Source organism: Lepus europaeus, chromosome 11 (genome assembly GCF_033115175.1).
Source record: "Lepus europaeus isolate LE1 chromosome 11, mLepTim1.pri, whole genome shotgun sequence".
Classification (NCBI taxonomy): domain Eukaryota; kingdom Metazoa; phylum Chordata; class Mammalia; order Lagomorpha; family Leporidae; genus Lepus; species Lepus europaeus.
This window is the reverse complement of record NC_084837.1, coordinates 72,404,997-72,419,891: the sequence shown is the minus strand read 5'-3', so window position 1 is coordinate 72,419,891 and position 14,895 is coordinate 72,404,997. Positions and strand designations below refer to the sequence as shown.

The following is a 14,895-nucleotide window of genomic DNA, read 5'->3' as shown; positions in this document are numbered from 1 at the left end:
TTGACCTCTTTTATAGTTTCAGTTAGGGCCTGTTTGTGGGACTGCCATGGCTCCCACAGCCTATTGATTGGATTCTTAAGCTTCCAGGGAGTCATCATGAACTTAGGTCTTGTCCCAGATTGACTGTTTTTCTTCAGTGGTTCACTAAGTAGACAGGACAATGTGTTTGTCACTCCAGGTCAAGTTAAAGGGTCAAAGTTACTAAATTTGGTAGGGTCTTCTGAAAACCTCGCTAGATATTGTTTACATTGATTTAAGTCATTCAATGAAAAAGGAACACATACTCTAATTGTACCAGCATCTCTGTTAGCCTGTGTTACTGGAAGACACAGGTTACTCATAGCTGAATGGTATCAGGCCTCACTGTGAGTGATTCAACTGAGCTGTCCTCCAGTAGAGGGAGAGAGTAGGGTTTTAGGGTATAGGCAATGGGCTAAAAGAAGGTAACAAGAATCAGGGCTTGAATAAGTGGAGTAGGGAGGGACACAACTCCCACTGTGGTTGATTCCAATGATGGAGCAAACTGAGCTTGAGGTGGTTGAGCTCTGAGTTGGGGACTATTCAATATAGTGGATAGTTTGCCACATATATTTGCTGTTCTTTTGTTTCTGAGTCTCTATGAGGATATGGATGTAACAGAACCTACAGCTCCCCCTAAGGGAGGGGTTTTGGAAGAATGCCATGAAAATCAGCATAAGGAATTGATGAACATTTTTGTTTTCTCTTACAGAATAGGTCAAGTTGAAAGATAGTATTAAAGTTGAGGGTTCTGTTTGGCAACCAATTTTCTCCATATTTTGGCCAGATAGTGTTGCAAAAGACTAAAACCTTTTTCTTGTTTAGAACATGCAGTCTAAAGGTTTCCCGATTTTTAAGAAGGCAGCCCAGAGCTGAGTCTATGGGGATAGATGGGGAGTTAAGAGAAGTTAGTTCGTGGTGGGTTGGAACAGAATAAAGGAGAGGAAGGAAGAATGAAACTAAGACCTTCAACTTGGAGTGCAAGTGAGGTGAGTGTTGGGAGAAAAACTCGCTGGCCAATGTCTAGATGGACCTTCAATTCTTTCTCTCCTGGCTGACTCGCCAGATGGCATAGATTGGCTGGGTCTAGATTCTTGTCTCTGAGACAAGAAGGTATTTGAGGATGAGACATAGGTAAAAGTCAGCAGAGAAGCAAGATTTATTTGCAGTCAAAGTCAAAGTACACACTCAAGAAGGAGTGTAGGCACACCTGAGAGAGAGCTGCGCTCCACAAGTTTCTGGTCCATCCCTTTCTATGACATGGAGACAGGGCGAAGGGTTTAATTAAATATTCATAAGGGACAGAGTTTGTGGCAGAGGCTTGAGTACCACCCATTTCCTTCCCTGATTTGGACAACTCAAAGTGTCATTGTGTCTGGTACATGATAGGAGTAGGTGTGTTGGCCATGATGATTTTATAATGGTCTTAAAATGAGCTAAAGGTCATTGTGAAGACAAGCCAGCAGCTGCTTTGGTTATTTTGGGTGGCACTGGTTCTAAGTGGTGTAGAAGCTGCAGTTTTCCACTACATAGAAAGGTAGGGGCAGGAGGGGGCCCATTGCAGGTGGGGCTGCAGGGTGGGAACTGGTGACCTTAGGTCCTCCTTGCTAATTACCTCCCTGCTTACATCATCCTGAAAGACACAAGTATGTGTAATTTTTCTTCCATTTTAAAATTAATTTTACTTATAAGAAAATAAATATGTTCTATAGACTGTATATGTAGAAATAAAGAGATGTGTCATTGCCTCTTTAATTTCTGAAGCCTTAATCTGAGACTAAGGAAGAACAGCACACTGGAAGTCTGAAGGCCTGGAGTATAGCTCTATGACCTCATGACCCTTTCTACTTCAGTTTCCTAATCCACTGTGTAAGAGGCGCATTGCCAGCTTTCCATCTGCCCATAATCAGCAGAATTATTTGCTTGACAGAACCCAACCATAGCCTTCTGTAGTAAGAAAGTCTCATGCATCCAGACTGTATGTAAAGGTCAAAGTGGTGTTGGCCTCAAGAAAAACTCAGCTGAGGTGCACAGGCCTTCCCCTTTCTGCCCATTTGTTCCTCTCTCAGATTATCTTTCCATGAAGTGAGGACCAGGTCATATACTCCTAGCTCTGCCGCTGGCTACTCAATAAAATAAAGGTATTGGTTGAATATAATATGATATTCCTTCATTATTTGCCCAGTTTTCTACTTTGATCTTTTTACCACCTCATGAATATATCACTAATTGTTGCTTACTTCTCTCTCTCTCCTTCATTTTCTTTTGATTCTTGCTTTGTAATTTTATATTCTCCCTTATCTTTTTTTTCACTTGTACATATTTAATGTTTGATATTCACTATTTCTCTTCCCATTCTTTTTTTTTTTTAAAGATTTATTTATTTACTTGAAAGTGACAGTTACACAGAGAGAAGGAGAGGCAGGCAGAGAGGTCTTCCATCCGCTGGTTCACTCCCTAGATGGCTGCAGTGGCCGGAGCTGCACTGATCCGAAGCCAGGAGCCAGGAGCTTCCTCTGGGTCTCCCACGTGGGTGCAGGGGCCCAAGGACTTGGGCCATCTTCTACTTTTCCAGGCCACAGCAGAGAGCTGGATCGGAAGTGGAGCAGCCAGTACTCGAACCGGTACCCATATGGAATGCCAGCAATGCAGGCAGTGGCCTTACCCGCTATGCCACAGCACCGACCCCACCACTCTTTTTTTTTTTTTTTTTTTTAAGATTATTTATTTGAAAGGCAGAGTTCCAGGGTGGGGTGGGGATCTTCCATCCGCTGGTTCACTCCTCAGATGGCTACAGCAGCTGGAGCTAGGCCAATCCGAAGCCAGGAGCCAGGAGCTTCTTCTGGGTCTCTCATGTGGGTGCAGGGGCCCAAGCATTTGGGCCATCTTTCACTGCTTTCCCAGGTCATTAGCAGGGAACTGGTTAGGAAGTGACTTGAATCAGCACCTATATGGGATGCCAACACCTCAGATGGAGGCTTTACCTGCCAGCCTGCAGCGCTGGCCCCTTCCTTAGACATTCCATCTATGAAATCACTGTAAAAATTTGCACTTCTAATATTTGCTGTACTAGCATAAGGACAAACATATACCCTGTTGGGAAGCTAAAATAATGCCATCTAGTTTGTGTCAGTTTACTTGGTTCAAAAACGTGGGTTTTTTTTTTTTCCAGCTGTTCCATCAGATTTCATAATGAAAGTGAAACATTCTCTACAGTTCCATTCCCTTAAATCCATGGCATATTACACAGTGAACTGAGCTACAGACTGTAACTAAACTTTTTTTTTTTTCCCTGAATGGCAGAGGTACAGAGGTCTTCCATTCACTGGTTCACTCCCCAAATGGCCTGGGCTGCACCAGGACAAAGCAAGGATCCCAGAGCTTCTTCCAGGTCTTCCATGTGGGTGGCAAGGACCAAGGACTTGGACCATCCTCTGCTGCTGTTCCAGGTGCATTAGCAGGGAGCTGGATCAAAAGTGGCGTAGCAGGTCTTAAACTAGAGCCCATATGGGATGCTAGCATTGCAAGCAGAGGCTTAACCTGCTATGCCAAACGCCAGCCCGTAACTAAACTTTTTTAAATAGCTTTTCCATTTTAACATGAGTATCATTTTCAGAATGTCTTCAGACACTTGCACCTGCAAATGATTTCCATTCCCTCCATCTAAAATGTTCAGAATTTTTAAAGAATGGGATACTAATAAAGGCAAGCCTTTTTTTCTTCCATGCTTAGGAATTTTTTCTCCTTTTTTCCATCTTAGTTCCCATTGATGAGGAGTGTGATTTCTAGCAATCTGATACAGTAGAAAAAGCTGAAATGCTCTTTTGAATTCATTGTATACCTTCTTCTCTGGTTTGTTTGTATTGACTAAAGCTATAGATCTTACTTTAGTTGATAAAATAAAAATCAAATATTTAATTTTACTTTTGTGATATTCACTATAAATTTGAGGGATTAAATATTGCATATTCTAAACATGTGCCTTTACATGTCCTAGGAGCAGAAGAGATGGCAGTGATGATCTGAAGTTAACTATTTTCAATAACAATTAGAAAATGAACTCTGTCTAGAAGTTTGATCACAGCCTAGGGAAATCTTTAAGGAGCTGTATTTAGTATTAGTTTATAACCCCTGTGACTTAACTCTTCTGTAACCCAACACTTAACATAAGGAAAAGATTTCCGTAGTTGGGGATTTTATCCTCTCTACGCAGCTCATGTGTCAGTAAGGCCCTTTTAAAAACATCTAAGTGATTTCTCCTATGCGTCCCACCCACATGGAAAATATTATAGTTAGTCAATGAAATTTCCCAAAAATTGAGCATTTGTTTCTCTTTTCTCACTGATTGCTGATAAACTTACCATAATGTGAAACAAAATGAGTGCTTCGGGCAGTCTTAATTTTGCTACCTCAGGATGTTTCCCTTCTCCACAATAGACTTGGTGGTCAGGAAGAAACTTTTTAATGAACTCTTCACACAGCCCACCAAAAAAGAAAAAAAAAAGACTTTAGCCAGACTCAAGGGAGGGAAATTCAGCTAAGATTAATGTTTTAATTGGAACATACAAAACAGGCAGGGCTGAAATTGGACAGGAGTTAGGATAGAGAAGCTTCTCGGGTTATATAGGGTTGGGTTTTTTCAAATTTGGCTTGATTATTTTGTTATTGTGGTGAGTAGCCAGGAGGTCAAAGTTACATTTTATTCAGTGAAAATTACCCACACTTGTTAAAAAGCTAAATTTAAAAGATCTTAGTATGTTCCTCTTCTTTGATACTGTTGGACTTGACCAAGAAACATAGTTTATGATGTAACTAAAGACACTTAAAATTTGTAACCTATTACAAATGTTATATATTAGTATATCAGTACAGATCAGAGCTCAAGGTTTGCTTGAATAGTCAGTGGATGGTTTGTCAGTTCTGAAAATTACTGAACTCTGATAAAGTGGAACAATATGCTAGTGAATTTTGTTACAGATTCCTTCAATTTTTGCTATCCTCAGAGACTATCTTAGGGGAAAAAAGCAGTTCACAGCTCATTTTTCAGTCAGTTTCCAATAGGCCATTTTACCATGGGATTTCAATCATTCTTGAATAGTGGCAGATTGTTCTCTTTAAATGACTGGACAACTTCTTTCATCTTCCTTCTCAATCTAGAATGGTGAGAGTATCATGGTTGAAGTTGCAGCTGGACCTTTTGGAAATAATGAAAAGGTAGGGATGGCAATTAAATAGAAATGGCCATTCAGTGTATGTGTGTGTGTATATCCAGTTGATAATTTTGTCTTCCCTTGTAATTCATTGCTCATGTAGTGCATGTTAAGGTGTTACAAAACTTATTTCTCACAAAATATAGCCCTTTTATTAGTTATTCAAAATTATTAAATACCTATTGACTTGGGTTTCATCCTAGAATGATGGAAACTTTGTGGAAGCCACTGCTCAACCCTCAGCTCCCCATGAGAAAGTAAGGATTGTATTTCAGATCTGTTCATTGGACTTTAAATCATACCCTCTGAGACAAGACTCTTCTTTGGGGGAAAAAATCAATTGCCAAAAAAAAAAAAAAAAAATCTGTTTCAAGATCTGAGTCCTATACTTGGTAAAAAGGAAAAAAAAAAATATGTGGGGATATTAGATTAACACTGTTAATCCTACATGTGTGTTGGGTTTCATTTTTCCAAAACTGCATTATCTGTTTCTTTGAAGCTTTCTATGTAGAATGTGTATATGTATGTGCCTAGTTTTGATTTCATTTTCTCTTAAAATGTTAAAACAGTTATTCTGATATCCATTCTTTCCTTCCTAAAAGAAAGATTACCAAGAGGTTTATTGGTGGCCTTTCTTTTTTTTCTCTCTCTCTCTCTCTTTTTTTTTATAGTTACCAGTAGTCATCAGGGTACCAAAGCTAATCTATTTCTCAGTAATGAGTGTGTGCCTCATGCCTGTATCAATACTGGGCTTTGGAGACATTATTGTACCAGGTAAGCAAAGGTAACAATATAAGTAAAAATATACTGATATTTAAAAATTGTCATATATATATATGTGTGTGTGTGTGTATGTGTTTGTGTATATATATTATATATATGTATATAATATATATAGGCTCTGTTAAAAGTCACCTGTTTTATCAAGTATTTCTGGCTATTTCTAGAATTGGCATCAGTGACAAAAATAGAAAACAATATTTTAGGGGCTGGAGCTGTGACACAGAAGTTTAAGCTGCCTTCTGCAGTACTGTCATCCCCTATGGGTGCTGATTCTGGTCCTGGCTGGTTCAGTTCTGATCCAGCTCCCTGCTATGGCCAGAGAAAGCAGTGGAAGATGGCCCAAGTCCTTGGGCCCCTGCACTCATGTGGGAGACCTGGAAGATGCTTGTGGCTCCTGGCTTTGGCCTGGCCCAGCCCTGGTCATTGTGGCCATTTTGGCAGTGAACCATCAGATGGAAGATCTTTCTCTCTCTTTGTCTCTGCTCTCTCTCTCTCTCTCTCTCTCTCTCTCTAACTCTGACTTTCAAATAAACCAATAAATCAAAAAAAATTATTTTAAAAAAAGTATTTTGAAATGTAGAAGATAAAACGTAAGTGCTAACAACCAACCATCTCTCCCATAATTCAAAACCTGTCTTAGGAGGAAGCAACTAGAATCAGTTTAACCTTCTTCCCAAAGAGAGTATATTTTGTGATCCTCTTTAAAAGTTGAAAACACTGGGGCCGATGTGGTACAGCCTGTTGAGCCATGGCCTGCAGCTCTGGCATCCCGTGTGGGCACAGGTTTGAGTCTTAGCTGTTCCACTTCCTATCCAGCTCCCTGTTAATGCACCTGGGAAAGCAGCAGAGGATGGCCCAAGTCCTTGGGCCTCTGCACCCATGTGGGAGACCTGGAAAAAGTTCCTGGCTCTAGGCTTCAGCCTGGCCCAGCCCTGGCTATTGTGGCCATTTGTTTAGTGAACCAGTAGATGAAATCAATCAATCTCTCTGTCTCTAACTCTGCCTTTCAAATAGATGAATAAATCTTTTTTTTAAAAAGCTGAATATACTAATGCCAGTTTTTGTTCTTTTTTTTTAATTCAAGATTTATTTATTTATTTGAAAGTAAGAGTTAAACAGAGAGAGAAGGAGAGGCAGAGTGAGAGGTCTTCCATCCACTGGTTCACTCCCCAGTTGGCCGCAATGGCCGGAGATGCACTGATCCAAAGCCAGGAGCCAGGAGCTTCCTCCATGTCTCCAATGTGGGTGCAGGGGCCCAAGGACCTGGGCAGTCTTCTGCTGCTTTCCCAGGCCACACCAGAGAGCTGGATCAGAAGTGGAGCAGCCAGGACTTGAACCGGCGCCCATATGGGAATGCCGGCACTGCAGGTGGCAGCTTTACCCACTAATCCACAGCGCTGGCCTCGTTACTTCTATTTTAACATGATGGTTGTGTTTTACAAATGGTGGTTTTAGGATGCTAGGCCATGGCTTTATCAAGAGGAACTATAGTAGAACACCAGCATGTAGGGCTTCATAAAACAAAAAGACCAAAAAGACACAGTTTTTAATGGAATTGATCACCTTCTCCTTAGCATGTCTTGTCTGGCAGTTATTGCTATTCTGCCTGTTTTTCTCACTGGTCTGTCTATGGAATAAACTATATCCCAGTCAAGTGATACTATATTTAGAAGTAACTGGTAATATTTCTGCATCAACTGAGTTTGTCCTTCACTCTTCTGGCAGTCTCCCTATGTACTAAGTGTCTGAGGATGTGTGAAGAGTAGTGGCTTGTCTGAAAGTGTCCCTCTGTTTATATAGTAAAGCCAGTGCAGAGAGAAGCTGGCAGTGAGCATGGCAAAATCCAGTATAGCAACTTACTAACTTAGTGAATCTTCATTCATATAACTGATCAGGTATTCTGTTGAGTAGCATTACAGCTCCTTGAACATCTTCAAACTCATCCCTTTTTTCTACACAGATTATAAGATCTTGTATGTATCCCTTAGTGTAGAATTGATAACAAGAGTATATAAACATTGCATTCTTCAAGTAAATTTCAAGCAAATACATCTTGAAAGAACATTTATTGGCAATACATGTCTTAATCCTAAGAGCTAAGTTCTAATTTGGAAGGGAAAAAGTACCTTTAAAAAAAGGAAAGATAAGAAACACACAGAGGCCGGCGCCGTGGCTTAACAGGCTAATCCTCCGCCTTGTGGCGCCGGCACACCGGGTTCTAGTCCCGGTCGGGGCACCGGGTTCTGTCCCGGTTGCCCCTCTTCCAGGCCAGCTCTCTGCTGTGGCCCGGGAGTGCAGTGGAGGATGGCCCAAGTCCTTGGGCCCTGCACCCACATGGGAGACCAGGAAAAAGCACCTGGCTCCTGGCTTCGGATCAGTGAGATGCGCCGGCCGCAGTGGCCATTGGAGGGTGAACCAGCGGCAAAAAGGAAGACCTTTCTCTCTGTCTCTCTCTCTCTCACTATCCACTCTGCCTGTCAAAAAAAATAAATTAATTAAATTAAATTAAAAAAAAAAAAGAAACACACAGAAATATGATTCAAACTCCAAAGTAGAAAATAGCAGGGAACTTAATTTGTTAATTATGTAGAGACCAAAACTAATGAACTCAAACAGCCTGTAAACATATTTTCTGATTTTTAAGTGGTTAAATGTCATTCCAATTGTTTTCACCTGAGATGTCTTCTTTGGATGGATTTGACACAATTTCTTATAAGAATAGATAATAAATGAGTTTCTGCATACTTGCATGTTTACAAATGAGAGCCTATATTGCTACTTGAACTCTTTATAAAAATTGCAAATTATTATACTAAGAAAGGAACCTTTTTTAGGTTTAAATCTGTTATTCCAGAACGTTAAGTTAAACACACAAACCTCTCAAATGTCATCATTATAGTGTTATGTTTCATAGCAACAGTTTCAGAAAAGAGACTTTTTTGATCATGATTTGAAATTGCATTCCTAAAAGCCCTTTTAGTACATTTAATGTTTTTCATTTAATTACTTAAATTGGAAAAAATTATATATGTTTATTGTATATAACATGTTGTTTTCAAATATGTACTTGTTGTGGAATGGCTATTCAAGCTAATCAGTATCTGCTTTACCTGACCTTTTTTTTGGTGAGAACACTTAAAATCTGCTCTCAGCAATTTTCAGGAATATAGCATATTTAGTTACCGTGTTGTACAACAGATCTCTGGAACTTATTCTTATTGAAATGAAATTTTGTATTCTTTGACCAACATCTCAACCCTCCACCCCTAGTCCAACCCTTTATAACCAACATTATATTCTACTTTTATGAGTTCAACTATTTTAGATTCTGTGCATAACTAACATCTTGTGGTATTCATCTCTCTGTGCTCAGTTTATTTCACTTATTTCCTCCAGATTTAACAATGTTGTGAATGACAAGATTCCCTTCTTTTTTAAAAAAAATTTTATTTATTTATTTGAAAGTAAGAGAGCGAGGAGAGGCAGAGAGAGAGAGAGAGAGAGGTCTTCCATCCGATGGTTCACTCTCCAATTGACCACAACAGCTGGAGCTGCGCTAATCCAAAGCCAGGAGCTTCTTCCAGGTCTCCCATGCGGGTGCAGGGGCCCAAGGAGTTGGGCCATCTTCTACTGCTTTCCCAGACAACACCAGAGAGCTGGATCAAAAGTGGAGCAGCCAAGTCTCGAACCGGCGCCCATGTGGGATGCTGGTGCTTCAGGCCAGGGCATTAACCCACTGCGCCACAGTGCCAGCCCCAAGATTTCCCTGTTTTTAAAGGTTGAATGATATTCCATTTTGTATACATGCAACATTTTCTTTGTCCATTCATTTGTTGCTGAACATTTCAATTATTTTATATCCTAACTGTTGTGAATGATTCTGCAATGAATATGGGAATGCAGATACTTCCTGAACATATTTATTTTATTTCCTTTGTGTATATACATAGTAGTGGAATTGCTGGGTCATAATATAGCAGCATTATTTTTAATATTTTGAGGAACCACAAACTGTTTTGCATGACTGTACTATAATTTACATTCCTGTCAACAGTGTGCAAGAGTTGCCCTTTTCTCCACTTCCCAGCCAACACTTGTTATCTGTTGTCTTATTTATAATAGGCATGTTAACAGACATGAAGTGATATGTAATTTTAGTTTTTATTTGCATTTCTCTGATGATTAGTATGTTTAAACAGTTTTTCTTATACCTGTTGACCATTTGTATGTCTTCTTTTAATGAATGATTACTCAGACTCCTTTTTCATTTTTTAATCAAGTTATTGGTTTTTGGTTTTTTGGTTTTTTGTTTGTTTGGTTTTTTGACAGGCAGAGTGGACAGTGAGAGAGAGAGAGACAGAGAGAAAAGTCTTCCTTTTTGCTGTTGGTTCACCCCCCAATGGCCGCTGCGGCTGGCGCATCTCGCTGATCCGAAGCCAGGAGCCAGGTGCTTTTTCCTGGTCTCCCATGCGGGTGCAGGGCCCAAGAACTTGGGCCACCCTCCACTGCCTTCCTAGGCCACAGCAGAGAGCTGGACTGGAAGAGGAGCAACCGGGACAGAATCCAGCGCCCTGACCGGGACTAGAACCTGGTGTGCTGGCACTGCAGGTGGAGGATTAGCCTATTGAGCTATGGCGCCAGCCTAGGTTATTGATTTTTTTACCATTGAATTGTTTGAATTCCTTATATATTTTTATATTACCTTCTTATTAGATGCATGTTTTGCAAATATTTTCTCCCATTCTGTAAATTGTCTCTTCACCCTATTGATTGTTCCCTTGGCTATGCAGATGCTTTTTAATTTCATGCAATCCAATTTGCTTATTCAGTACATATTTTTAAATGAAACATGGGGGAAATGTTTTTTTTTAATTTTTATTTTTTGACAGGCAGAGTTAGACAGTGAGAGAGAGACAGAGAGAAAGGTCTTCCTTTCTGTTGGCTCACCCCCCAAATGGCCGCTACGGCTCGTGCGCTGCGCTGATCGGAAGCCAGGAGCCAGGTACTTCCCTCCTGGTCTCCCATGTGGGTGCAGGGCCCAAGGACTTGGGCCATCCTGCACTGCCTTCCCGGGCCACAGCAGAGAGCTGGCCTGGAAGAGGAGCAACCGGGACAGAATCCAGCACCCCAACCGGGACTAAAACCCGGTGTGCCGGCGCCGCAGGTGGAGGATTAGCCAAGTGATCCACGGTGCCAGCTGGGAAATGTTTTAAATAAGGCATGAATTTAAAAAAATTCAAGATACTTTAATGTACTCATAATGCAAAAATAAAAGTTAAATACAGTTCAGTATGTACTGTTACCACAGTTTTAACAGTTCAATTTTTGTTGCTGTTTTTTTAAGAAAATAATATGTAGGATTTTTTTTTTTAGGCCTGTTGATTGCATACTGTAGAAGATTTGATGTTCAGATGGGTTCTTCTATATACTATATTTCTTCCACAATTGGTAATTTTTTTTATTTTGCTGAATTGTGTTATTTAGAGGAAAAGAGTCTAAAAATAAGGAGTCCAGGATTTTAATTCTTTACTATAGTTAATTTAGTTTTTCCATCAATAGGGGATAATTATGCTTTGCAGTTTATATTTATGTGAAATGAAAAATGAGATTCTCTGTAAAATGTGTACTAGAATACTTGGCACACAAGTAATGAAAATGTATATTACTACATTTTTAAATAATAGTTTATGGAAAACTGTGTATTTGTATGATATATGGTACAATAACCTCTCATCTGGGACAGCAGAGGTAGTTGTCACTTTCTCCTTTATTTCTATTGAGAACAGAGTTAAGAACAAGAAGTAAATCCAAAAGTCTCTCACTACTATTGAACATACCAAATAGATCTCTCACAGCCCCATACAACAGAGCTCTTTACACTTGGGTAAATGGCCTACACCAGAGCTATTTAGATGCTTTTCTGGCGAGGTTTTAAAGTTTACAGTGGAACTAAATCCAATAAATTAAAAATGTATATTAGCAGTAGAGAGGGATGTTACTAGAAATAGATACCCTGGTAGGAAGAATGAACAGCTATGTGAAGAAGATGGGGGGGGGGGGGAGGAACCTATACAAAAATAAGAAAAGCAGTCTGAGGCCATTAAGTATGATTTCTCTTTGAGGTCATTCACATATTGGAGTCCAGTGCAAGTCCATATGGCAAAATAAAACAATGATCAGTGTAAAAGCAAATTATAGGAACTTTGTCCATTCTACTGTGTAACTTTGGCAACTCACTTAGCCTCCATTGCCTCATCTTTAAAATGGGTAATTAGACTAGATTGGAAGACCCTTTGTGCTCCAGTATTCTGAGACTCTGTTTGTAATGAAGCCTTGAGTCATTAAGAAAAGTTCAAATGTTGTTTGGAATGTGCTTATTAAAGAAACCTAGGAAGTATATAATCAATTTTAGGAAAAAAAAAATTTTTTTTTTTTTTTTTTTTCAAAATAACCGCTAGTATCTTTTCAGAGACAATTTGGTTATCTAAAATGTAGAACAACTTAACATCCTTAATAACAACAGGTAACTGAGACTTTTAAAATGATTATCAATTATTAATAGGCTAGTAATAATAGAAATACTAGCCACATATTTCAGAAGCTCTATAGAATACCTCCTAATTATTGTCTAAGAAAATAATGAAAATATGCTAAGTCATAGAGAGAGGTAGGTTGCATGTAGAAATGACTGATACACTTGTGTTCTTCTTGCAGCCTATGCTGTTGGCATGATACTTACATTTGTTGTTCTGGTGCTGATGAAGAAGGGACAACCTGCCCTCCTCTATTTAGTACCTTGCACACTTATTACTGCCTCCATCGTTGCTTGGAGACGTAAGGAAATGAAAAAGTTCTGGAAAGGTAGCAACTATCAGGTATGTACTTATATTCTGATTACCAAATTATCCTGACACAATTTACTGAGTTTGGCAAGAAACAGCTTGTATCACAGCTTTTTTTTTTTTTTTTTTTTAATATTTATTTATTTGAAAGGCAGAGAGAGAAGTCTTTCATCCACTGGTTCCCTCCCCAAATGGCTGTAACAGCTGGAGCTGGGCCGATCCGAAGCCAGGAACCAGGAGTTTCTTCCAGGTGTCCCATGTGGATGCAGGGGCCCAAGGACTTGAGCCATTTTCTACTGCTTTCTCAGGTGCATTAGCAGGGAGTTGGATTGGAAGTGGAGCAGCCAGGGCACAAACTGGCACCTATATCGGGTGCCGGCACTGTAGGCGACAGCTTTACCTGCTATGCCACAACGCTTTTGTGTATCAAAAAGTTACCCTAGATCTATCTGAATGTCATAGATTTTTCTTCCACTAACCCCCTGCTCAATGTCCACCCATTATGTCCTCAGTTCTTTACCCTCTGAAATTGATTACTCTTACTATCTAGAAGCAGCAGAAGGTGAGGAAATGACAAATTGGGGAATACAGGGGTTGGCACCATGGCTCACTTGGTTAATTCTCTTCCTGCGGCGCCATCATGCCATATGGGCTCCGGGTTCTAGTCCTGGTTGCTCCTCTTCCAGACCAGTTCTCTGCTATGGCCCGGGAAGGCAGTGAAGGATGGCCCATGTGCTTGGACCCCTGCACCCGCATGGGAGACCAGGAAGAATTACCTGGCTCCTGGCTTTGGATCAGCATAGCTCCAGCCATAGCAGCCATTTGAGGAATGAACCAACGGAAGGAAGACCTTTCTCTCTTACTGTCTATAACTCTACCTGTCAAATAAAAAAAAAAAAAAAAAATTGGGGAAATACAAAACAGCAATTCAGTATGCATTTTCAAAATCCATACAAAAGTAAACTCCATGAAAATAAGCCTCAATGTTTAAAATAAGTATTGAATTTTGAAGCTGACATTAGCTATAGTAAAAATCTGGAGGTCTTACAGATAAAAGGTTACTTTCTCCAGGATCTAAGTGGGACTAACTAAAATAGTTAGGGCATTCGTTTCAGATTTGAATGCATCAATTGATTTTTCTTTAAATTTTCTAGAACAAAGAAAATCTTGATACCAGAATCTTATGTTTGAGTTGTTTCTTCATTGACATTAAACCCCTTTCCTCTTTTACTAAATGTTCTCAGTATTCCAGTAAAGTGTCTGCATTGAAATTAAAGAGAGTTGGGAAACCCTAGCCTGTTAAGGTCAGGGCCATGGCATTGATCCCTTCATGAAGGCATTTTGTAAGGCAGTTGGTTCTGTTCTATTACAACAAACTACCCTCCTCCATCCCCCTTTATGATGTGTGTCAGTGATCACATGCACGAAAAGAGACACTTTGGGTGGGTGGCTTGCAACTCTGTTAGTAGATAAACAGTTTAGTTCAAAGTTCATGTGGTTTGTCTGAAGTATCGTTTGTAGTGCTAACAAGAGGTGATTAACACATTAAGTTACAGGCTACTGTAAGAAAAAAAGCATTCTTTTGGGTAATTCTTGTAATTTATTTCAGATTTGGATAAAATAATCACACCTGCCTTTCCTACTTCACATTGTGGTTGTCTTAGCTTACATTAATATATGCAGGATTAGTTCATGGCCACAAAGTCCTAGTCTAAATTAGTAAAGTAGCTTTTAACTTTTCCATGAAGATGACATGCTGATAGATTTTCATTTTATTTTATTTTTTAAATATAAGTAGGGGCCAGCACTGTGGCACAGCTGGATAAGCCATCACTTGTGATTCTGGAACCACTTATCACAGTGTCAATTAAAGTCCTGGCTTATGCCAAGGAAAGCAGTGGATGATGGCCCAAGTACTAACCTTTGAAAGTCATATCCCAAAAAGTGCTCTTCAACATTGTAAATATAGTTTTTTTATTTCTTCATTTAGCCAGTGTTTATCAAGCAGTCCCATAAGTTAGATACTATTTTAGGTACTAGGG

General features: G+C 39.7%; 1 protein-coding gene across 2 annotated transcripts in view; it reads left to right on the top strand.

Moving 5' to 3' along the window:
- Positions 1-14,895, top strand: part of SPPL2A (signal peptide peptidase like 2A) — a 71,512-nt gene that overhangs the window by 39,700 nt on the left and 16,917 nt on the right. The window contains exons 11-15 of one of the 2 annotated variants that reach the window (XM_062205909.1): positions 5,176-5,232; positions 5,432-5,485; positions 5,900-6,002; positions 11,385-11,459; positions 12,726-12,886. In XM_062205909.1, coding sequence (XP_062061893.1) covers positions 5,176-5,232; positions 5,432-5,485; positions 5,900-6,002; positions 11,385-11,459; positions 12,726-12,886 — 450 coding nt within the window. The remainder of the gene's footprint in view (positions 1-5,175; positions 5,233-5,431; positions 5,486-5,899; positions 6,003-11,384; positions 11,460-12,725; positions 12,887-14,895) is intronic. The other variant, XM_062205910.1, reaches the window with a different exon arrangement.